The following is a 26,116-nucleotide window of genomic DNA, read 5'->3' on the forward strand; positions in this document are numbered from 1 at the left end:
ATATCTCTATGACTGTATGAGTGTAGTGAAAGATCTCTCTCAAAATGATAGCTAACTTTCTTTCTACGATCTATTGTTCCAATGCCTCAGCATTGGTGTGACTGGTATCACTGATTTTGATTTGATTTGATTTATTGTTGTCACATGTACCTAAGTACAGTGAAAAGCTTTGTTTTGCGAGCAGTACAGGCAAATCATGACAAACAAGGATGTGCAGATCATAGGGTGCTTGGACAGAGTGAGGCATACAAGGTTACAGCTGCACAAAAGCAAAGTCAACATCAGGTTTGAAATTAGAGAGGTCCATTCAGCAGTCTAATAACAGCTGTTCCTGAACCTGTTGGTGCGTGTGTTCAAACTTTTGTGTCTTCTGCCTTACGGAAGACTGTTGCCTTATTCAGAAGGTTACAGTTCTAAAACCATACTCCAAGATTTGAGCACAAAATCAGGTTGATACTATTCTGCAGTACTGAAGGTGCTTTTGAAGAAGTCGCCTTTTGGATGACATGTTAAACTGAAGCATCTGCAATTTCAAGTGAATGTAAAAGTTCCATTGCACCATTCTAAAGAAGAGCAGGGCAATTATCTTCACGATAAATAACAATCAATAATTGGAAGGCTGAATATCTGATCATTATCACATTGCTGATTTTAGAAACTTACTGTGCACATATTGGCTGCAGGATTTCCTAGATTACAACAGTGACTACATTTCATTGGCTGTAAAGTGCTTTGGGATGTCCAGTTGTTAGTGAAGGATGATGGAATCTATAGTCGTTTTTTTTAAATGGAGGAAATGATGGAAGGTGCAGGATCAATGAATTAGAGAGTCTCTGCTCATTAGACATTTCCTCAAAGTTGGAAATTTTCAATTCCCTAATATTTTCAAACTCACTGGTTCACTTTAAATGGAACCCACAATGATGAAACAATATTTTTTCCATTGTTTTCAGAAACTTATTACTAAATTTCCCAACAATGTTTAATACATTTCCTATAGTTTTTATTAACTTTCTCAGCTAAACGTTTCAACAGGCTCAGCTGCTGCTGATTGACCCAGAAAAGTTCAGTCACAGTAAAGTATTCCCAAATCTACTCTTAAAAAAAAAGATGAAACAAACTTCAGGTGCTTCCTCTGAACACATGAAGATGATGTGAGGAAAATCCATTTGTTTGTGCTATTTGCAAGCACTGGAGAGGAGGGCAGATGTGTGAGTTTATGTAACTTTGACACGCAAGTTTCTGTGGAGAAACCCATAATCGCTTTTAAAGGGATTGTCATTATTTTATGACTATCCAGGTATTTAGATGCCTCTGATCAAATATATAATTCTTTACATGAGGGTATCTCAAAACATCTTTCAGATTTAAAAAAGACACCTACGTGGAAGAAAATACATTCCAGCAATATACCATTGAAAAGAAACAGCAGCACAAATACAAATAGAATCATGGGATCCTTACAGTTTGGCAGCAGGCCATTCAGCCCATTGGGTCCACACTACCCCTCTGAACAGCATTCCAACCCCCATCCTATCCCTGTAACCCTGCATTTCCCATTGCTGATCCACCTAGCTTGCACATCCCTGTATGCTATGGGCAATTTAGCATGGCCAATCCACCTAACCTGCACATCTTTGGACTGTGGGAGAAAACCGGAGGAAACACACGCAGATATGGGGAGAATGTGCAAACTCCACCCAGACAGTCACCCGAGGCTGGAATCAAAGCTGGGTCCCTGGTGCTGTGAGGTAGCAGTACTAACCACTGAGCCACCAGGACACCCAGCATAAGTACACTGATTTGACTATTCAATGCACTTTGACTGAGTCACACTTTCAATATGAGCCAACCCAAGCCTATGCATTAGCACAAAGACACCCACAAGCAAATCTGACCATAAAAAGATAACTGAAATGTACATTTCTCACAGATGTTATCTGAATACTGCAGGTGGAAGATTATTTCTAACATTGTTAAATATTTTCTATAACATCTTCAAGGAAGGTCAAAACAAAAACACAGCAACAAACTGCAGATGTAGAGCAGTTCAGTCATAAAATTGGTATCTACTTACACAGATGGTCTGGGCCTTTGAGTACTATTCGGACGTGCCGACTTCCATATGGAATGGCAATGACCGTGTCGTCCACTGGGAAATGAAATTTGAAGAATGAGACATTTTAGTGGAAAACGTATCTGGAAGAATTCTCTCTAACATGTATTGCATTGATGGAGACCATTTAACTTTTTTTTCTACTTTACATAAACTGCATTGAAATATAGAAACTGCTCAATGCTATTGTCCATCTCACCAGAGACAGTTGTGCTTATTTGTTCCTCCTTCATTAAGACACTGACAAACATGCTAAATCTTTATTTTTCAGAACAAAGATGAAATTTTAAATTTAACAAAATATAATAATAAAAATTTTAATTAAAACATATTAAACATACGGCACTTCTTTATTCAATATGTCTGGTCTTCTTGAGAATTTGAAATCAATAATGCTAATCAAATGTAATAAGATAAACTTCTAATTAACAATTGTAGAGTTGTAGAATTTTTGTCCCTGGGTCAGAGAGCACAGAGTTGGAACAATTCCTGGTTTTGCAAACCTGACCTGGAATGACCTGGGGGCGGGTGGGGGAGAGGAGACCTGGGTGAGGAGATGTGGTTATACTTTATGGGAGTCATGGTAAGTGACCCTGAAAATGTGGAGGTTGCCTGGTGTGGAGGCAAGCTGGGAAGAAGGCCTGCCTTGGTGCCCTGGTGCTTTGCTGAAGTTATGGAAAAGAACAACAACAAGAAAAACACTCCAGCCCCACACAATACCCAAGCCCCATTCATACAATCCGACGCCACGTTATGCCACCCAGGCACTCCATTAGCCCTCATATCCTCCATACCAACATATGGCCTTCTCCACACCCTCTACCCCTCATATTCCCATACCAACCGATGCCCCTTCACCCATTCTAACAGTCCAATAAAATCTTTCGTGCCAACCTGAGTCGATTCACCAATCTCCTATTGACTTTCATACAATCTGCCATCCTTTAAGCCTCAACCTACATCCCATGGCCTTTATAGCCAACCCCTTTACCAATGTAGCACCAACTTCTGTCAACCAATCCCCCTATCCATACCTTTTCCCCCTCACTGACCGTACCTACACAGTCAGTACGCACCATAGGCTACCATGATAGCCCATGCTGAGCTTAAATAAAATTTTTAAGTATCTATTGATTAATTCATATTTTTTAATAAAAAGCAATTCATTGATAAAAATCCATTCACTACATTTAGTTTCCTTTATTCCTACACAAATACCAAACATTGGAATTAATAGTCCCACCTCAAAGAGTTCGTTAACACTCAGAACTGTCAACCAAACTGAACCAATAGTCATCCTATTGTAATAACCAAAGGTCGTACTGTTGTATAGCATTAATCCTGCATTTGGAGCCCTTAGCCTTATTTCAACAGTCAACAAAATAGTAAGCACAGTATCTTTCTAATACAGGAGACATTTTTTTTTCAAATATATGAAGGGCAGGTTTTAAAATGCCTTAACATCCTGACAACTATCTTGATAGTTCCAATGTCCAAAGTCGTTCTCCCAAAGTGCATTTTAGCTCACCCAAAGGTTTACTGGAGCCAAAATATCCAAAAAGACACTTTACTTCTCCTAAAAGTATGCTAACACTTCAACAAATTCCAGATGCTTTGGACCTTTGCTCACCAGGTCTAAAGTGCACAGATCATAATTTGGTCATTTCATTCATAAAAATCAAATCAGTCCAAGACAGCTGCACTTTAACTTATGCAGTTGTCTCTGTGAACCAAGCCCCATTCCTTTCCACTTTGCTTCCCTGCACAGTAGGCTGTGTATTCCGGGTCAGAATTTATGTGCTTGGGCCTCTGCCACCACTTTCATAATGATGAAGAGGCCACCTGCATGAAAATACAGACCAAAATCTTTGACAAACCATGAACAAATGCTCACGAAACAGAAACAGAAATTGCTGGAGAAACTCAGCAGGTCTGACAGCATTTGTGGACAGTAAGCAGAATTAACATTTCAATTCCAGTGACCTTTCTTCAGAACTTCCATTTCTCAGTTGAATTTTGTTGCAGTGTCCCATTATTCAGATCAAAGTTCACTAGGATTCGCAACTTTGAATTTTGACATTTTATGATCCTCCCTCTACAGAATCTGATGCAATTAAAATATTCTGTGGACATTTTCAGGTTATCTTTTATTTTGTGTAACTGACATGGCAGAAGATATTTTGCTTTATGTCTGATTAACTGAAGAAATGAAGGTATACTTATAAAACACTTCAACATTAATTGACCGTGAAGCATTTCAATCTGTGTCGTGAGATAAATGATAAGCTAATCTAATTTTGGTGGTATTGTTTAACAGAAGCATCTTGTCCAGTGCACTAAGTAGTGTCCTACATTTTCTAAAAATAAAACCTTTATTCACTGGAACAGGCAAACAGGAGTTTAATTTAACATTTTATTGAAAGGACTGCAGCTCCAACAAAGCAGCACTACGTTAAAACGTATGTCTACATAATATGTGAAAGTGCTGCAACAAGGTTTGAACACACAACTTTCTGATGCAAATGCATGACTGCTCCCAAATGAAGTAAGCTGATATTATGCCGGGAAATAATTGGATTGTGGTCGAGTATGAAGAAAATCCAATTCTGTTCACTTTAAAAAAACGTCAGTAACAATTTCAGTGTTGGGGCACCTGATATCCATAGTTGTCAGACCCCCACTCCTATTGTTAGATATTAGGAATTGTTCACAATTGTGATAGTTGGGCAAGAATAAATTTGAGCATAACTGTGACACTATCTGTGATTAATTAGCCACAATCAGTGGACAAACGTATAAAAAGAATACAGGGGTGAGAAGTCAAAGAATCACCAATTACAATGGATTTATATCCTAGCATTTTCAATACCTTTATATGAAGATTTTTTTTTCAAACATATTGGAGTTGTGAAGAACCAAAAGGCTGATTCAAACCAGAGATGAAACTCGGTACACAATGCAGATGCCTGACCGAGGAGCAGATTATTAATATGTTTACTGATTAGGTTTGCAATAGATATAAACATCCAATTGTCTGTGATTACTTACAAAGTTCGAGTATTTCTGAATTATTTTGTCCATTCCTTTACTCAGATGCCAGCCATAAATTCACAAAATGAATCCACAATGCATGTTTTATAATTTTAAAAAAACCTGTATGTTTGCTCAGCTGCACACAAGAACATGAGTAGAATGGGAATATAACATAGTCTCGAGTCTGTTCTGCCTTTACATTTTTTATTCTTTGCTTTCATTCATGGAAATGTGGGCATCACGAACAAGGCCTGTACTTATTGTCCATCCATTAAAGGCCTTGAATTTGCCAGTTAAGTGGACAGTTAAGAGTCAACCATATTTGCTATGGGTCTGGAGTCACATAAACGTCACAGCAGGGAAAGATGGAGGATTTCTCTCCCTAAGTTATGTTGGTGAAAATATTAGTTTTTACAATAATCAATTTTGGTTATCATCAGCATTATTACTGAAGCTAGCATTATATTTCAGAGTTATCAGATGATAATCAACTTCTACAAGTTGCAACGGAGGGATTTTAATCACATTCCTAGACTATTAGCTTGGGCCTCTAGAGTACTTGACCAATAACATTCCACAGTGCCCAATATGCCATCATCTCACCACATCCTCAACACTGAACATGGGCTTCAACTCCTGGTTCTCCTCCGTTTCCCATATCCGTTAATTCTCTGACAGAGTAAACATCTGTCTATCTCTGTCTGAACTACATTGAATGACGGAACACCCACAATCCTCTGGGGTAAAAATTTCAAAGGTAAACAGCCATTTGAGTGAAGAAAATCGTCTTCACAGTCACAAATGATCAACCCCTTGTTCTAAGACTGCGCCCCCATGTTCTAGTTTCTTTAACTAGCGAAAACAATCTCTTTGTGTGTTCTGCAAGACCAATCAGAATCTTGCACACTTCAGTCACCTCTCTTTCTTCTAATCTCCATTATCTATGGGCCCAATTTATTCAGTCTATCATAGAAGAATCTTCTTAACTGCGGGGTCAATCTAGTGAACTTTCACTTTACTGCCTCTAATGCATGATTTATTTTGACTTTTAAAAATTGGCATTGTTAAAGATGTAGCCAGAATCGGATTTAATAAGGAATACTCATTGCTGCTGATTTACTTCCTGAGGAATATAGTCTTTGTGTTTGTAAACATTATATGATTGGTGAACCTTGTATAGAGGTAAGTATTCACTAAACACTGGCAATGATACATTTTGACAAGTTACATAAATCTAGTCAGTTTTTGCCATTTATAACTGCAATTATCTTAAAACATGATTCCATCATTGTTCAAAAGGGTCAACACATATCATTACATGTTATGCCACCCCAATAACTATAGCGAGAACCAAATATAATGTGGAGTTGAAGAGAAGTCAGTAGTTGAACCTTCTGGGTGAACTTCAGTTTCATTGCCTTTGGCCCTCCTGAGCACAAGGTTTGGCTCCTGATGGTAGAACAGTTCCATCTAATGGTTTGGAAATAGTGTGCACCGCATAGAAATTTCGGAATGACATGCCAACTTGCCCAGATTATTACTGCCTCACATGCCTTCTAAAAACTCATACAACCAAATAAGGCAAGTAAAAATCTGATGAATAAACTAAGCAAGTTATGTTTGTTCTGACTCCTGAAGGACACTCACACATTGATGCACAATCACTACCAACCTGGTGCCTCAAAAGGTCAAAAGAGCTGTGGATGCTGTAAATCAGGAACAAAAACAGAAGTTTCTGGAAAAGCTCAGCAGGTCTGGCAGCATCTGTGAAGGAGAAAATCAGAGTTAACGTTTCAGGTCCGGTGACCCTTCCTCAGAACTAAGTCTGATTTTCTCTTCCCAGATGCTGCCAGACCTGCTGATCTTTTCCAGCAACTTCTGGTTTTGTTGTCTCAAAAGACTACTTTGTGTTTGAACCCACATATCACAGTGGAGAGTTCATCACAAGGGAGCTTGATGTTCCTTGCCCACATGTGCATTTTTCAGTTCAAACATTAAAAGCGTGTATTTTTCTTGAATCCATTAGCCTCGTACAGTGTCTCCAGTTAAATCACACAATCGAGCTGTCAAATATGGGACTGTTTTGTTTGGTTCAGTACCACATAAATGCAATTATCACTTATCTGGAGCATCAACATTGAATTCTGACGAAAGAATGTCATTTTCTCTTGCTCCACCTGTGTAAAATAGTAAATTTGGAATTTAATCTTTTTATCCTCGTTTGTAAACTTCTTGTCTGGATTTACCCTCCCTAGTTCTAAAATCTCAAATTGGTAAAACTCGGTCATATCTACACTCCTCCAATTGGCAGCACGGTGGCCATGGTTAGTGCTGCTGCCTCACAGCTCCAGGGACCCAGGTTCGATTCTATCCTCGGGCTGTCCATGTGGAGTTTACAGACCTTTCCCCATGTCTGCGTGGGTTTCCTCCGGGTGCTCCAGTTCCCTCCCACAGTCCAGGTGTGCAGGTTAGGTGAATTTTCCATGCTGAATTGCCCATAGTGTCCAAGCTAGGTGGATTAGCCATGGGAAATACAGGGTTACAGGTGTGGGGTGGACCTGGGTGGGATGCTCTTCAGAGAGTTGGCATGCACTTGCTGGACGAATGGCCTGCTTCCACACTGTAGGGATTCTATGAATTCTGTTCCCTTGACCATTCTTGACAGGAACCATTTCACAATATGGCAATCATGCTCTCAGTTGCCTAGACCCCAAGCTCTGGAATTTCCTCCTGAAAGCACTCCATCTCTAACTTTCCTATTCTAAGAAGCTGCAAAAAACTTCTCTCTTTGACCAAGCTTTTGTAGCTTCATATCAAATTTTGCTTAACAAAACCACACTGAAGTCCCTTGGGACATTTTTTAAAAAAATATATAAATACCATTTGTTGTTGCTAATAAAATTGGAACCAATTAAATTTAGTAAACATACAATTAACTGACTGGCAACCAGAGCAGTATTCCATTGAACGATTGCTTTTTTTGATATGGTTAAATTTGCTTAGTTTGATTGGTATCTTTCAGTTATATTGTTCATGCATTGCTTTCCTTTGGCATCCTGCACCTGCAACTTGAACCATACTCGTGATGTGGTTTGTTTTAATATTGTTCAAGTTCTAACTACATTAACATGTTAGTCTAAACTCTGAGTATCAGTGGTCAGAATCGTCTCTGTGGTCTGCTACATTGAAACGATTACCAAGCTAAGTTGCAAATGTATGAAATGCACATTGTATTCTTGGCTTGCTTTCAGGGTGTCCTGATCAAAACTGAAAGTAATAAAAGCATTATTATCAGATAACTTTACAGCTATGGTCAAGATGGTTTAGAAGATTGAACAAATTAATCTGCACTTGCCTGGATGGGTGCAGTGCCAACAACACTCAATAAGTTTCACACCATCCACGACAAAGCAGCCCACTTGAATGGCACCACATCCACAAACATTCACTCCCTTCACCTCTGATGCTCAGTAGCAGTAGTGTGTACCATCTACAAAATACACTGCAGAATTCACCAATGATCTTCACCTAGCTTCTTCCTAACCCATGACCACCACTATCGAGAAGGACAATAGCAACAAGCTGCATAAACTTTGTCGAAGAGGTGCCTGGGAATGCCACCACCTGCAAATTTCCCTCCAAGCCACTCACCATCTTGACTTGGTAACATATCATTATGCTTTCACTGTCTTTGGGACAGAATTCTGGAGCACCCTCCCTGATGGCTCTGAGTCTAGCAACACCAAATCGACTGCTACAGTCCACAGAGGCACTCACCACCACCTTCTCAAGGGCAATTAGCAATTCGCAATAAATGCTGGCCCAGCCAGTGATGCTCACATCCCATAAGTGAATTTAAAAAAAATTAACCTCCGGTGATAATGAATAACATATTTTAGAATATGGTAAACAGTTAAGCTTCATTTGTTCTTTCACAAATAAGATGCTGCAGCATCTAACTTGGAAGGAAAACAAAGCAGATTGCATGCATGTACAAATGCACATATATGTATTATACCTACACTAATAGTATCGTATAAATACAGGCTTAGATTCACAAAACACCTCAGCATTCTTACCTCCTAGTCCCTTCCATTTCTCTTCTGTGCTTCATCACATCAATTTTAAGATCCTTTCCTTCTTTCTCAGTATTCCTTTTCTATTTTATCATGGATGTTGTTTGCAAGACCAGCCACTTGTTGCTCTTTCCTGATTTTCCTTAAGGAGATAGTGGTGAACTGCTGCTATCCATGTGATGTAGATTCATTTACAGTGTGTCGAGTAGGGGCTTCCAGGATTTAATTCAGCCACAGTGAAGGAACAGTGATACTGTTCCATGCCAGCTTGGCATATGACTTGAAGGAGAACTTGTAAGGAATGTCCTCCACTCTGCCATCACTTACTAACTGTGTTTTCTTTTGCTACAGGCTCCGGTAGATCCTCTACCCATCTTGCCTATACTCTGAAACTCTCTCACTAAGTGCCTCTTATCTAGTCACCCCAGACCCTACCTTCATTAGATTCCTTAAAGCCTACTTTTGGGCTGTAAGTGACAGTGTTCATGACTATTAATCTTCCTTCCACATGTCAACCATATTATCGGCCCTTGAAATAAGAAACAGCTATCACCGATCATGAATGTTGTAGAAGTTCAGTTAGGATAGACACATTTGAAAGCTAATTGTGATGAGGTTCAATTTCTAGGTTAGTGATTACTTATTTTTCATCTCACAACTATGTGACTCTCCCAAGAGATCTTTTTGTTGCTATAACCGTGGGCTTGATCTCTGCTGAGAAGATTGCTTTACAATCTAGAAAAATAGATCAATCTTAGAAAGTTATGAAGGTTGCCGATCAATTAAAATGAAAATGTATTCAGGTGATGTAGATTAATTCAGGATTTGACTATTCTCATACACACTGGAGCAGGCTGAAAGACAGTGTGTTGGGCTCGAGTGGTAGGCAAATTAAAAAAAAACCTTGAGAATTTATAGACTCTGCTTCAATAGCCTTTACCCTCTGGCTATCAGAGCCCTAACAAGGTGAAGCCCAGATAACAAATATTATCTGATTTCAAGTTTTCAGCAAGATCATTTTTCCAATGATGCTTACATTTGTTTGATGATCCTTGAGATTTGTGTTGTCCTCGTACAAGTCTGCATGTGGAACCATTCCCATTGCAGACTCCACAGTTGTCTTCCTTGGCACTACTTCCAAGTTGATGGTCACAGCCAACAACCTGCCAAAAAGCAGCATTAGGAGTAGAGTTTTAGTATCGTTTGATATGCTGCATATGCACTGCAAATTACAACCACATTTACAGATACTCAAGGAAGCATAACACCCAAGCACTCTGCACATCCTAGACTAGCTGCTAGACATTTTCCCCCAAATGGATAAAATAGTTAGCTTTGTGAAATATAATGTGGGAAAATAGGAGGTTGTCACTTGGCAGAAAGAACAGAAAAGTACAGCTTTTAAAGTTTTTGAGAAGATTTGTAGCTCGAGTTGTGGATGAGGTTGTAGACTTGCTCGCCGAGCCGGTGTGTTTAGCATTGCTTGCTGAAGAAGCATTGTAGCACGAGGTCACAATGGTGACAGACACATCATCTCTGCACTTATTAATCTTTGTAATTATGCCTAACTAGTCAATGTAACTTGTTCAGCATCCAGGAGAATTCACTGACAATTTCATTAATGACCTCTACAGATTAGCCAAGAACTGCAATTGCGTAGTTTTGAAATCAGAGCTCATAATAGACAGGATTGTTATTGGAATTATTGATGACTCTGTGTCAGAATTATTATAGTCCTAGGTGGATTTAACTTTGGAGAAAGTTATTCAAATTGTGCTGAAAGCAGAAACCAGGGAGGCTCAAACCAATATTGAGAGGAGAACTTTACCACAGGAGAAGATCACAACATAACCTATCCACTTTGTAAAGGTATAAACACTCTATGGACACATATGAAAATCCAACACAATATCTCCTGTTTGGCCTACTCTAAGAGTTAATGTTAGCACATTGAAACAATAAAAACTTCACAAGCACAAGCAGCATTCAGCTATGATAAAAGGAATGCTACATCTATAAAGCTACAGGTCAGCTAATGCATGTGAGCAGAATTAGGACAATCTGAGGACAGAAAAAAGGCAAATGCTTTCTCATGCAAAGAGGTTAATGCTATAGAACCTCTTCATTTAGAAGAGATATCTTCATTTGACATAAATCTTAATTCGAAAAGATACCCAAGGCATGCTTAGGGGAAATTAGTGCACTAAATCAATTTGAATTTGGGAGAACTTGTGCATGTTAATAGGCATCCCGTTAATTTTAAACTCAATAAGGGTGCAAATATCACTGTCTCAAAAGATCAAATACCACAGCTGAAGAATCAAAAGCTACAACCAACAGAGAGACTACATGATTAAAGTGGAACAGTTCTTAACAGCAAGAGTGTGCTACAACTAACAATGAAATACAAAGGGCTGAAAATGTTCACAATAATTTGCAAGCAACATTTGTCACATTTGAGGCTTGACGTCAAAATACTTAAGACGGCAGAGGGAGTTCAATTTGTTGCAGGAGAAGAATTTATTTAGGAACAAACCACTGTCAACCAAACCAATGAAGGCACAACTGGTAGAAGATTTTACTGGGTGTTCCTAGCCATAGCAGAACCAAAACGGGAAGAATCTAATGAGATTACCATTGCTGGTATCAAAAAATTGTTTCAAATTTTACTTGAGGTTAAATAAGGATTTTTAACAAATTCTTCAGACAGCAAATCCCCTTGCAGATCAAATTGACACAATTGATTTGGCTTTGATGCTGGACGATGAGTGGACAAGATCGAGATCAACAATTTAATTCTTTGCCTTTTGAAATAGAACTTCACTCCCAAAGTGAGCAAAACCTTCTTTTACAGATCAATGTTGGGTCTCAGTGTTGGCAATGGATTTCTCACTCGTCCAGCTTATTGGCAAAGGGGATTAGGCCAGAAAAATATTTTCGTAAAAAGGAAAATTTTACTTACATTATGGCAGGTGTGGGGTTGGAGGAACAGTAGAGAGTTTTCCCTCTCTATCGCACAGGGAAAACTTGGAATCTCTGCCACTAACTGACCGCCTCCCATCCTAAAATGGGGCTGTTCTGTGGGACTTCAGCATGGCTGATATGGAGTCCTGCTAGCTTTCAGCAGGGAGTAGGGAGGTGGGTGTGACAGAACTACTAAGCTAGTTAGCTTTCCTCATGCTGCTGCAAAGTGCCTTAGTCCAAGAGTTCAAACCCTACTTTAGACACCAGAGCACAAACATCAAGATAAACACTCCAGTTTGGTACACAGGGAATGCTGCATTGTTGGAGGTATTGTCATTCAGATGAGACTTCAAGCTGAGGCCATAGAATAATATACAATTCAATCAATCAGCCCCGACTTACTGGCCCTACACTGACCTCCATTTCACAAACCTCTCAAATTTAAAATTTGTGCTTTTGCCTTTATTTTTATCCATAGCATTGCTCCTCTCAATCTCCATAGAATCCCCAGAACTATAACCTCTTTATTTTTATTTCTTCAACCCACTGTGCCTTTATTCACCACTTTTCCACTATCTGGGATTCTCTCCCATCATTAAGGGCATTCCTCAAAATGAAATTTGTCACCTCTTCTCACTTTTCTTTGTGATTATTTGTTCAGCATCATGTAAAATCAAAGTGCCTTAAGATATTTTTCCACATCGAAGACAAGTTAATTGTTACTTAATTCCGGATATTAAATATTTGTATTTTAACATGAATTTTACTTCAACTTGTTATACAGTGTCCCCGTTTGCTAGTTTAATGAGTTATAATTTTCAGGATAGGAAAGGAGAAAGGAAGAGATTTGGAGTAAATGAACCAGTGGAGTACATGGAAATGTGACATTAAAAGGTAAACACTATTAGACCAAAAAATTGAATTACTCAATAAAGTTCTCAATTAAACAGTAACTTAGACCACTAATCCTATTATTAGACTACACTGAATTTGAAGATTTCAAATTTTTTCTTATTTCACATTAAGGGGAAGGGAAATTACTGAAAAAACAAAGTGTTCGTACAAACAGAAATACTGTTAAAGAAACTTTAGAATAGATGGGTATGTGCTTAACTTCATAGTTTAGGAATGACTAATATTCAAATACTACTCTATAATAAGTGTACATAAAAAATATCAAATGGCATGTGAATGACTAGGTGGGGGAAATTGTCTGTAATCGAATGTCACAGGATCAATTCTGGTGCCACAATTAATCACAACATAGATTAATGATAATTGAGTGATGGAAGTGAATGTATGATAGCAAAGATCGTGGATGACAAAGGTGGAAAGGTAAGTGGTAAGGAAATGATAAAGAGTCTGCAAGAGGATTTAGACAGGTTAAATGAGTGGATGAAAACTTGGAGAATGGAATATCATGTGGAGAAAATGTGTGTTATTCACTTTGGCAGGAGGAATAAAGAAAAAAAGCTAAAAATTATTTAATTTGAGAAAGACTGCAGAAAGCCACAGCACAGAGGGATTTGGGGTCCTTGTGCATAAATCATTGAAAGCTAGCATCAAAATTCAGCAGGCATTGGGAAGGTAAATGGAATATTAGCCTTTATTTCAAAGGGAAAAGAATAAAAAAAGGGAAGTCTTGCTGAAACTACATGAGGGACTCACTAGACCACATCTAGAATGCTGTGAATAGTTCTGTCCCTTGTCGAAAAGGAAAGGGACACTGGCATTAGAGGTAATCCAGAGAAGGTTCACTAGGTTGGTTCCAAGTGCAGAAGAACTGTCTTGTGAGGAGACAGCAAGTAGGGAATCCTGAGCAGGAGCTTGTACTCATTGGAGTTTAGAAGAATGAGAAGTGACCTTATTGAAACATACAAGATTCGTGAGGCACTAGACATGATTGATGCAGAAAAATTGTTTCCCCTTGTGGGAGATTCTAGGATCAAAGGGAATAAACTCAGAGTAAGGGGTCACCCATTTAAGACAGAGATGAAGAATAATTTCTTTACTCAGAAGGTAGTGAATCTGTGGAATTCTTTACTGCAGAGGGTTGGTAAGCTGTTAAGTATATTCAAGGCTAAGATAGAAATGTTTTTAATCAGTAAAGGAATTAAGGGTTATAGGAAAAAGGCAAGAAAGTGGAGTGGACGATGGTGATTGAATGGTGGAGAAGGCTCAATGGGCCTACTTTGCTCCTATATCTTATTGTCTTAAAAAGACAAAACTGAATATAATGGATTTTACGACATTTTATTAAATAGTATGAACAATTATTCATCATATCCCTTTTTTCCAGTGCAGTTAGTGACTGAATTGCTTACTTGGCAGTTTCCACTAATGCACATGTGCAGAGTCTCTGTATAACATCGCGTGCCATCGAGCACTTTAGGCGCCAGTTCCACGACTAATGCTGTACCCTTCGCCAAACACTTCAGTGCACAGGGTTTGTCAGGGTCATTGTAAATAGGTAGCCATTCATAGTACTGTCCTTGGTACTTGACATCATTATGAGCAGAGCACTGCTGAGCACGAAAGTCACCAGCTTCCGGAGGACAATCCTAGATGGACAGGGAAAAGACAAGTGAAAAAACACTGACTTGCATTAAGTAATGAAATTTCACTTCACTGAAAAGTGATCAATTCACAGAAAAGTAGAAACAGAATGTTTCTGAATGCATCGACTTAATCCCTAAACTGAACACTCAGGTGCATGTAATTGCAAATTAGATTTACCTGCTAAAAATCACAAGTGTAATTGAATACTTCGCATTTACAAATAATTGGTGAAGGGAATAAATTGAGAGTGAATACATTTATAACCGACTGTACAAGTATCAATCATTATTAGTAGAGTCAGCAAAATAGTAAAATTAGAATTTGACTCATTTTCTGATTATTTCCACATGACTAACTAAAGTCTTTAGGGATTTGTAATTTCTGCACACAATACCAGATTTTGATGAGGTGGACAAATGACCACTAACAATAACTCAGTGGAAACATATAATGTCATTGTAGATAGTTGGTTGTTGCGTCATGCTCATTCTGAAATATGCCGTGAAGTAATATGTACGTGGTCTGGCGTTCAAAATTTGTTAGAACTCTCAGGTGACTTCATTCTTGCCTGAGTCATTGGTTAAAGTTGACCATGTTCCTATAAAGTACATGCTTGTGTATGTTGCCTAACACAAAAAAAACCTGGTTAAGTACTAGCCAGATCTAATGGGTGAAATTATACTGTTGCCAACAGTGATTATTTTGTTAATGATTTTGCACTATTTCCAGCCACAGAAAACAGTGAAAATTTGTCTCTCATTTCCAGCCTGAGGACAAATTATGAAATGGTTGATGTGTCCTGACAATGTTTCCCACTGCTCACACTTAGGTTGGAGACTTTATAACCATAATATTCATGTATTTGTGGCTGATTTCCTCAGCCAACAGATGTTGTTGGTACAAAAGTCTTTGAAATCTTGGTTTTAGTGCCAACCAGTGAATGTAACACGATTTGCTACAACATTATAGTGAATATCCTCAGCAATAATTCAGCAAAGAAATGATAAATGCCATCACACATTGAGGTTACAGAAAGCATTGGTGATCTCATTCCAGCAGGTACCCGGCCATGATTACAAACATGAAAGAATTACAGTTATTGTAGACGAAATTCATCATAAATTCTATGGTATTCCAGGTATAAATCTCACTCCAATTGAAGAGTCAAATTTATTACTTATGTTCTAATGGTTATAGAGACAAAAAATACTCAATTCAAAGCTTCATAGAATCCCTACAGGGTGGAAGCAGGTCATTCAGCCCATCAAGTCCACACCAACCCTCTGAAGAGCATCCCACCCAGACCCAACCCCCAACTTATCACTGTAACCCTTCATTTCCCATGACTAATCCACATAGTCTGCACATCCCTGGATACTATGGGCAAATTAGTACGGCCAATCCACCTAACCTGCACATCTTTGGACTGTGGGAGGAAACCGGAGCACCCGGAGGAAACCCACGCAGACACGGGGAGAATGTGCAAACTCCACACAGACAGTTGCCCTGGCACTGTGAGGCAGCAGCGCTAACCACTCACCCACTGTTCCGGCTCCATATTGGGTAAATGTATCATTTGTGCACATCAAATTACATGGGCATTAACATTTCATTCTACAATTCAAATTTTAAAGCAATTTCATAATATTGTATAATGGCATAATGTTGTATTTAATTTTACAACAATTCCATAAAATGGCCAATATAATTTTCAGTGAGATTAAGTTTTACAATTCTATGATTGGGTCTTGGCAACATTCATAAATCCTGATAAAATAAACACCTTAAACTCTAAATTTAAGTTGCCACGTCTCCTTGGCATTTGGAAATAATTATTTTAATATCAACTATTACACTAAATTCAATACTACTGTCACTATTTGAATCCTGCCAGTGTCAGGCACTGATTAACTTGATGTAGAAAGTTTTTCTGTGCTCAGGCTATGGAAACACTACAAAATCAGAAGAAAGTACTAACTCAGGAACTTTTAAAACATAATTCAGAACTTCCATCTGGACTTAATGTAAATCAGTGAGTCTTGGTTGCCTTACAGCTATTTATGTTTAAAGGGGTGGTGTCTCTACATTAGGGAGTTTTCAGGAAGGTTGAGTCTCTGAAGCAAACTGCTTTGAATATCCAGGGTTTTGGTTACTATGGTCACCGAGGGGAAAAGGCTGCATTCCAGAAGCCGCTACGCAAACTAGTGCAGTGAAGCATTTGTAACTTTATACGAAGAAAATCATTTTAGGATGGCCCCCAAAAGATCATTGGGTAATTGCGATGCCCAGACGTTTGGACCTGATTTGTGATAGGTTAGCTGATCCCAGCTGTTCAGGGCAGTGAACATGCAACAATTGGTCTCATAGGCCATGGACTACAGAAAACAAAATCATTTGGGATTTCCACTCCAGCTTTTGAGCTGGAAAATGTGGATTTATGAACATCAAGCAAGAGTGTACTGCCTGCCTATACTGGCCCCCGTGATTGAAAATCAATCCACTTTCACTATCCAGCATGGCATAAGAAGAATGGTCGTTTGGACTAAGGACTTCCCAATGGATTTACCCTCATATGATGAGAGCAGAAATGTGGCATAACAAAGCATTCCAACAGCAGAGAAGCCAACAATGTCAGCGTTTCAATATCTTCATTATCATTCAATTTGGGGACGAAAAAGTGTGAGCAAAGGCTTCTTCGGAATTAAGCAACCCTAGACAATACAAATTTGATGGAAAATTAAAAACTAATTAACTCTATAAAGCAGACTCTAATTAAATATCTGAATTGAGATCTGCAATACACCAAGGATTTCCAAGCTAAGTATCATTAGCCAGTTTTCACCCATAAGAAGAATATACAAATAGGAGGAAGGTATCAACCCCTCAAACCAGTTCCACCATTCAGTGAGATCATTGCTGATATGTATCTTATCTCCATTCAGCTTCCGTGACTGAATATCCCATCATACGCTTCCAACCACAGATATAACATTATTAATTGAGTTGCAAGTACTTTTGCTGGAGTTGTTGCTTCACTTTTACTACCTTCTGCATAAAGAAACATTTAATTTCCCCCCCGGTTGGCTAGCTTTGATTTTAAGAAAATATCCCCTTGTCTTGGACTTCCAAGTTGGAACATTTTATCTCAATCTATTCTATCATTTTTTTTTCAAATGCCCAAAAATTAAAACTCATGAAACCAAGACAACTAAGTTCTAGGAGACAATAAGGACTGCAGACGTTGGAAGCTAGAGTCTATAGGCGTGAGGCTGGAAAAGCACAGCAGGTCAGACAGCATCCGAGGAGCAGGTAAGACAACATTTCCAGCCAAAATCCTTCGTCAGGATTCCACAAGGGTTTCGGCCCGAAACATGCTCCTCGGATGCTGTCTGACCTGCTGTGGTTTTCCAGCCTCACACCTATAGACCACAACCAAGTTCTTTACGTGCTTAGGTTTCTCATTTGCTGGTTGGTGCTAGTTGAATGATTTGGACACAGAACTTTGTAAAAAGATAATTTGTTGAACATAGCTAAAAGGAAACAAGATTGAAGCCTTTCAAGTAAGATTAAGAAGTAAGAAACCAGCATTTTTAACACACCATATGAGACCAGGGTGCTTATTGGTTAGGCCAACATTGGCAAAGTGATGCAACAGAAACCAAGAATCAATCTTAGCATTTAGACTCTCATTGGTCAGGGTGGTACCATAGAATGCAGCAGGGATTGACAGTCTCTATGACAGGTTTTCCAATGAAAAATGTGCAAGTGGGACTTGAACGTGGGACTTGAACCTGGGTCTCGAGGCTCAGAGATAGATGACACTGCCACTTTCACACTTCCCAATTATTTCTAACCAATCTGTTCAGGGTAATTATGACATACCTCTGGAACAGATCTGATTTGAATCAAAGCCAAGGTTCTTAGAGGTAGGAACATAACCACTGGCCCACATGATCCTTTTTGGAATTTATAAGATATTTCCTAACCAACTTGCTCAGAGATGTTAATACACATGTCTAGAGCAGGTGAGACTTGAACCCAGGCCTCCTGGTCCAGGGTTAGGGACACTACATCTGTGCCACAAGAGCCCTTTTTGAAATTTTCAACCTATTTTTCTAATCAACCTGTTCAGAGATGTTATTACATATCTCTGCAGCACGTGGGACCTGAACCCAGGCTTCCTGGTCCAGGGTTGGGGACACTACTACTACACAAGAGCCCTTTTAGGATTGTTCCATATTTGATTGTATTTGAAGGGAGGTGATGGCCTAGTGGCATTATTGCTAGACTATTAATCCAGAGATCCAGGTTTGAATCCCACTGTGCTAGATAGTGGAATTTGAATTCAATAAAATTCTGGAATTAACAGTCTAATGATAACAATGAATCCATTGTTGATTGTTAGGGGAAAATCCCATCTGGTTCACTATGTCGTTTAGGGAAGGAAATCTCTACCTGGTCTGGCCTACATGGGACTCCAGACCCACAGCAGTGTAGTTGACTCTCAAATGCCCTCTGGGCAATTAGGGATGGGCAATAAATGCTGGCCCAGCCTGCAATGCCCTCATCCTGTGAATGAATAAAAAAAGTTTATTATTGATGCTTACTGTGTTTAATTGGTTAAGTCTGATGTAGACTCAGAAAAGTAAATAAATTATAATAAGGTACTGGAATTTAGAGCTTCCGAAAGAGTGCAGATATTTTGTGATTACAGGAGTATTTTAAAACTCTTACAAATAAATGTCCTCCACACAGAAGTTGGGGTGGCACAAGCTCAAAATACACACATATTACTGGGTTTTTGAAAAGAAATGCTTTAACTGAGAGCTGGGGTGTTCCTACTCAGCTCGAGTGAAAGTCAGTGCTGACCAAGTCTGATTGACTTAGTTGGACAGCAAGTGGGATCTAGTATCAGCAGCATCAGGCTAGCTAAATAGCTGTTCCACAGTGGGGTAAAGCGTATTTCCTTTTTGGGAAACACAAACTCTAACCCAGGCAACATCAATATTAACTAATTGTTGACAGCTTAAGGGGAAAAGTTTCAGAGGCTACAGCTATTGTGGGTTATTGTTTGTACTGCTACAATTGTGGCTGAATTGGGATGGAAAAGCACAAATCTCGACCGACTTTTGATACCACAGAAAGAACTGTAAGCCACAGTTTGTGACAGGCTTCCAGGAGACAGTCCCACACCAGTTTGAGTTTTCAAATTATGCTGTACAAATCTAACCAAAAAAACTGATGAATACTTCAAGTGAAGATGCGCACGGCCTACTGAGGAATGGTACCAGCAGCAAAAGATATTGAGTCTAAAGATGCAAAGAAACAGATGTCTCAGCACATTAAAGAACCATTTCCACTACGACTGGTTGTCCAACATAAACTGTCCATTAGGAAGCTTTGCAGTTTCCAAAATACACATCTCTTTATTATACACACAAATGATTTTCCTAAAATGCCTTGATAGTAATATTACAAAATAAAATTACAGTGTATTATATTTTAGTTCATCAATTTTGCAAAAGACTCAGAACTCATAAGCCTTGAAGTTTTTAGTAGATTAAGGGTTAAAGTGAGCATCAACACCTCAGTATAATGTGACTATGGTTGTGATCCTTTCTTAACAGATCCACACTTCAGTATTCATGTCAAGCTACAAAAGAATCAAAGATCTTCAAGATTTCACAGCTGCCAAAACCTTAGCACTAAACGTTGTCATATATAGGTTTATGATAGGTGAAAACAGGCAGTCATATTGAGTTTGCAGCACAACACAGGTTTACTGTTACCTGCACTCCAGGTTCACCATTCACTCCTAGCGCAGCAACAAAAACAAACACCTGGTATGAAATCGACCAGGGAACAGGCTCAAGCAAAATATTCTAAGATATCTTTTCTTGAGGACCCAGAGTTACAGATTTATAACATTTCGGGGCCTGATCCCACAGCAAGCGTAAAGCCAGCTCAAATAAATATTTTTTGATACATATTGCATAATGAATTTGGCATTCCAGAGAGACAAGGGAATAATTTCAGGTTCCAGCAGCCTGTATAACGAGGAAATTTTATTCTTTGGAAATGATCGCCACTAGCTGTCCCTTCTATGCTCAAGGAGAACATTGCTGAGCACCTGGACATCATTAACATGCATTATAGCGAAGCACACCCAATGTGGTCATTTCTAGAAATTCAATCATCTTTAATCAAAAACTGAGCATGGCTTCCCTGGTCCCAAACCTCAGTTCCATGTTGATGCTCTGGCTGCATACACACATATTAGATCCCAGTAGCCTTGGATCTCCATTTCCTGAAATATCTGCAGCTATTATTGGTTTCTTTACTGAGCACATTTTCCAATAGCTTGCCTCTAAAAAGCAAAACATACACATAGAAGGATCAAAAATCCACAGCACAAAGAAGGAGACCATTTAGGTCATTCCGCCAGCTGACGAGGAACCATCCAAATTGAATCCTACTTTCCATTCCTTACTCCATAGCCTTCCAGGTTATACCTCCTCAACGGAATACCCAAGCACTTTTTAAATGTTGAGGACTCCGGCTTCTACCCATCCGCTCACCTTTCATTCTGGGGACTGAAGGTGGAGCTGGGGATTGGGTGGGGGGTGGGTGGTGATGATGCTTCACAGAAGTCAGACCCATCACCCTGGAAGAAGTGCAGAGGCGGGAACTGGAGGCATCACATGCAGAGGCCGGCTGTGTAAAAGGCCCAACTCAGAGTTCCAGCTCTTAAGTAACAAAAAAAAAAGACAACTCATTCCCTCACACGTTTCCAATACTCTATCCATGCCCCCTCACCGCAGGCCCTCACATCCTCTGTTCAAATCTGTGGACCCTCTACCTGCCTCTGTGGCACATTATAGCTCCTATGCTAACTTAATGTCATGTCTTGCCAATCCATTTTCCCTTTGTCCCTGCACCATCGATGTAAACTCTCACAAAATCCAAAATGGACAGACCTCAGGAGTCATGCTGAGATGAAACAAAGATTTAAGTGTCCAAAAGCATACTCATTCATTGAAATGCATTTAAATTATTTCATTTCATTCATGTAATTAATCCATTATTTGAAAAAAAAAGCATATGAATGATAGGACCCAGGGAAGCACTGAAAATCAGAGGGATCTTGGTGTGCATGGCCCCTCATAATTTTATACATCACAGGTGGCCCACTATGTGTACAGAGGCCACTTCTGTCCTCACCTCTTTTCTTCCCTCCCACAACAATGATAGGATCTCATTTTCCACCCCACCAGTATCCACATCCAAAGGATTATAAGTCGCAATTTCTGCTACCTCATATGAGATGGCACCACCAGATGCATATTCCCCTCCCTTCCCTTGTCAGCATTTGACAGGGACAATTCCGCCTGGGACACCCTGGTCTACTCCTCTTCCATTACCAACAACTCTCCACACTCCTACTGCACCTTCCATGCAATTCCGGAAGGTGTAACATTTTCCTGTTTACTTCCTCCCTCCTCGCTATCCAAGGCCCCAGCCTCACCTTCCAGGTGAAACATCAATTTCTCTGCACTTCACTCAATCCAGTTGACGGCATTCACTGCTCCCAATGTGGTCTCCACAACACTGAGGAGACAAAGTGCAGACTAGATGCAGAACACTTAAGTTCTATTTGCAAAAATGACCCTCATCTTCCAGTTGCCTGTCACTTCAACACACCACTGTGTTCCCAAGGCAACATTTCTGTCTCAGATCTGCTGTATTACTCCAATAAGGCTAATGAAAACTGGAAAAACAGCATCTCATCTTCCACTTGGGGACTCTGCATCTTCAGGACTCAATACTAAGTTCAATAATTTGACAGCCTGAAAACCTCCTTCCATATCATTTACCCATCCTCACACCATAGGTCCTGTCATGACATGGTCTCCTTTCAGCACAGCCAATCGTTTTTTCACCCACTCATTGTCCCCATATTCAGTTTTTCTCCTTCTGTGGCTTACTACAAGCCATCCCTTTGTTTGCTTAACTTTCTTTCGTTCCCTCCACCTATCCACTCTCTCTCTTTCCTCCCACACCCCATTGTCAGCATAAATACCACCTTTCCCTAGCTACTATCAGTTCTGAAGAAGGGCACTAGACTCAAAGCATTAACTTTGCATTCTCTTTGCAGATGCTGCCAGACCTGAGTTTCTCCAACAGTTTTGTTTTTATTTCACATTTTCAGCACCCACAGTTTTTTATTATGTAGTATAAAGTGCTCTTTGCAGTTTCTCTTCCAAGTGCCATGTAGCATACAATAATCAAGCCATCAACATGGCAACTTAACAGTACTTCCGAAACCAATAACCTCAAACACCCAGAAGAACAAGGGCAGCAGATGGATTTGAATATTACTATCTACAAATTCTCCTCCAAGGCAAACATAATTGACTTGGAAATATATCGCCATTCCTTCACTGATACTGTGTCAAAATCTTGGACCTAACCTCTTGACAGCACTGAGCATATCTACACGATATGGACTGAACATTTACAACATTCACATCAGTGAGCACTGCAACAAATAATCTCCTGGACTGTCAGCTCACAGTGACTTTAAACAATTAGTCTTGTATTCCCTATACGGTGTATAAACATGTTATTGAGTAATGTAGGGGAACATCCATACTACGAAACAATTTAATTATTGCTGCATTTTCCCATTGTTGGTATTAAATAATTTCTCCCTGACGTGTAAGGAGAAGCTAAGGACACTCACCTGTCACAACATTCTCTTCCTGTGAATTCTCCTCAAACTGAAAATGTCCCTCAGCTTAGCTCAGTTTGTGCAAATATACCATTGACCCTGCTCCTCACTGCAATGCCCTTGCCAATCATACAATCACAGTCTAAGAGTACAGGGAGGAAGAAGGGGTGTGGAGAAGGGGCAGAGATCAGAGATAAAAATGCAAACTGGGAGATTCATTAATTGCTTCCTATTGTGAAAATTTCCAGTGAGACCGCAGCAGTGACAGTTTGTTTATACGAAGAGTAGGAAGTAGGCATTCCTAACCTCAAATCAATTCATCAGAAAAGAAACAAGCAACAAAAGCTTTTTGTTCTTGGGATGGAGGTATGAGCGTCAAGACAGCATTTACTGCCCATTTCTAGTTTCCCCGATGACATTGAGAATCTATCCTCTAGCATGGGACTGGTGTCACATGTAGGCTGAACCACAGCTCATTAGAGAAGCAATCATGGACAAGCTGCTTTCATGCTCATCTACATTCTGGGGAAGCTGAGAAGTGATCCTGTTTCATTAGATTTAGTTTCATAAGTAGCTATGGGTATGAGTGAACCAACAATCTCAGGATCACTTGTTTACAGCATTACCACACATCCTTTATAATAATCACCAGGAGGCAGTGACTTTGAGTAATAATCGAACCAGCTATCCAATGGAAAGCTTACTTCAGTGCAAATCAGCAGTGTTGGAAAAGGGGAGAGTGAAAATTGTGGAGGTGGTGGGGTCATTTCTTTTAAAAAGGAACTAACTCTGACAATAAAGAATACAAGTGTTGAACTGAAGGTTGACAGGCCTTAGAATTGCTCTCAAACACTCTGCACAGTAACAACAGGAGGACAGTGTGTCACAGCATGTCTCCTTCACTTTGGAAAGCACTCAGTTCTGAAATTCTAACATTTGTTGGTGAAAATGGCCACAAACAAAGCAATAAAACAGTCACCATGGAAATTAAAGGTTGAACTGCAAGACACGCGGATCCTGCACCATTAACCATATTCTTCCGGATTCCACTTAGTAGCCTGGTAAGGAAGGAGTAGTCCATTTAATGTTTGAATGGGGAAAGGCAGGTTCCTGGATTATCAAGGAAGTGCACATTAGAATTAAACAAGCAGCAGCATTAAATAAAGACAATCAACGATCAACAACTTCTCACATCTGGGGAAAATTCGGTTGCCATCCCAGCTGTCATGCATAAATAATTACGTCAGTATCAGTGCATACCGAAAGGTCACAGAACACACAAAAAGATGCAAGAGATTCCAGTGGCCATGCCTGGAGATTCCCACAGGAAACCTGCCTGCTCATAAGACTTAGGAAAAACATTTAGAGCACAGCTACAGCATTAAAACGATGAAACGTGACCTGCTCTTTTAAAAGCATGAACTTTTAAAATTTATTTCCATTATTTTTGTGATAAGGAGATCTTTCACAATGAACAATCAGATGAGAGGGCAGTTTCTTTTGAATTTACAATCAAGTTTAATTGCAAATAATATTCCATTATTAAAATCCTATTGCAGCCTGTGGCTCAAATTTCAAACATCAAGATGCATTTTGCCCCAGTGACAAGGGATTAGACTTTAATTCTGTGCAAATGATTGGGCATCATGTTGGTTAAAATCTTGCTTGGAATACAAAAGTCTCTGTGACCATAGTTTAGTATTTCTAATAAGTATTTCATCCATTAATGGCCAGAAGAGTCAAATGAAGTTTCAGCACCGTACAATGCTGGGATTCGTATTTCTTTCAAGGCATTTTGGTGTTTTGCTTTTAAATTTAAATCTCTAACGGACAAATTAATTGAAGATGCAGGACTTCAGTAACATACAGAGTCTTGAAAAGATGGGTTTGTTCTGCCTGAAGCACAGAAGGTTAAGGGAATATTTAATGGAAGTGTTCAGAATTATGAACTGTTTTAATAGAGTAAATAACGAGCAATTGACAGAAGAGTTTATGACCTCAAAACACAGATCAAGAAGATTTGTAAAAGAACCCAAGGGAGAAAGTAAACAATATTGTCTTGATCTGGAATGTGCTCTGTGAAATGAAGGTGAAAGCAGGTTCCCAAGTAAATATCAAGAGGGAATTAAACACATGAAGGGAAATGTTTACAGGGCTATGGAGGGAGAGCAGGGGAGGGAGTGATCCCAATCAAATAACTTTTTCAAAGAGCTGGCACAGGCACAATGACCTCCACCTATGGTGCAACTGTGGTCGATGGCTATAAATCAAGGATTAATTTCAGACATATTTGTGTGTTCAAATTCAATGGCTATCTGGTAATGCCATGTGTGGAGCAGTGGAATGTCACACCTGTACAGTCTCATGGAAACGTCAAAGAGAGGGACTTAAAAGGAAGAAACAGCAAGGGCTGACCGTTCCTCTTGGCAGAAAGCCATGTCCTACGGGTTAAGTCCCAAATTGCAGACATGTCTGCATTTTACCCTTTCCAAATATACAAAAAGGTTGCCTAAAAAAAAACTACAATCTCTGATATGTTTACATTAGTGTGCTGATGTGCTAGAATGGAGTAGTGCACTATGAAGCTCTCAGCCTGGGGACATTGGTATTAGAAACCCCAGGACTACATGTAGAAAC

General features: G+C 39.4%; 1 protein-coding gene across 1 annotated transcript in view; it reads right to left on the minus strand.

Moving 5' to 3' along the window:
- Positions 1 to 26,116, minus strand: part of LOC109921924 (ADAMTS-like protein 1) — a 499,722-nt gene that overhangs the window by 189,283 nt on the left and 284,323 nt on the right. Inside the window, exons 5-7 of the mRNA XM_048595307.1 lie at positions 14,514 to 14,750; positions 10,262 to 10,388; positions 2,078 to 2,152 (exon numbers count right to left, since the gene is read on the minus strand). Coding sequence (XP_048451264.1) covers positions 2,078 to 2,152; positions 10,262 to 10,388; positions 14,514 to 14,750 — 439 coding nt within the window. The remainder of the gene's footprint in view (positions 1 to 2,077; positions 2,153 to 10,261; positions 10,389 to 14,513; positions 14,751 to 26,116) is intronic.

Source organism: Rhincodon typus, chromosome 3, assembly GCF_021869965.1.
Source record: "Rhincodon typus isolate 14 chromosome 3, sRhiTyp1.1, whole genome shotgun sequence".
NCBI lineage: Eukaryota > Metazoa > Chordata > Chondrichthyes > Orectolobiformes > Rhincodontidae > Rhincodon > Rhincodon typus.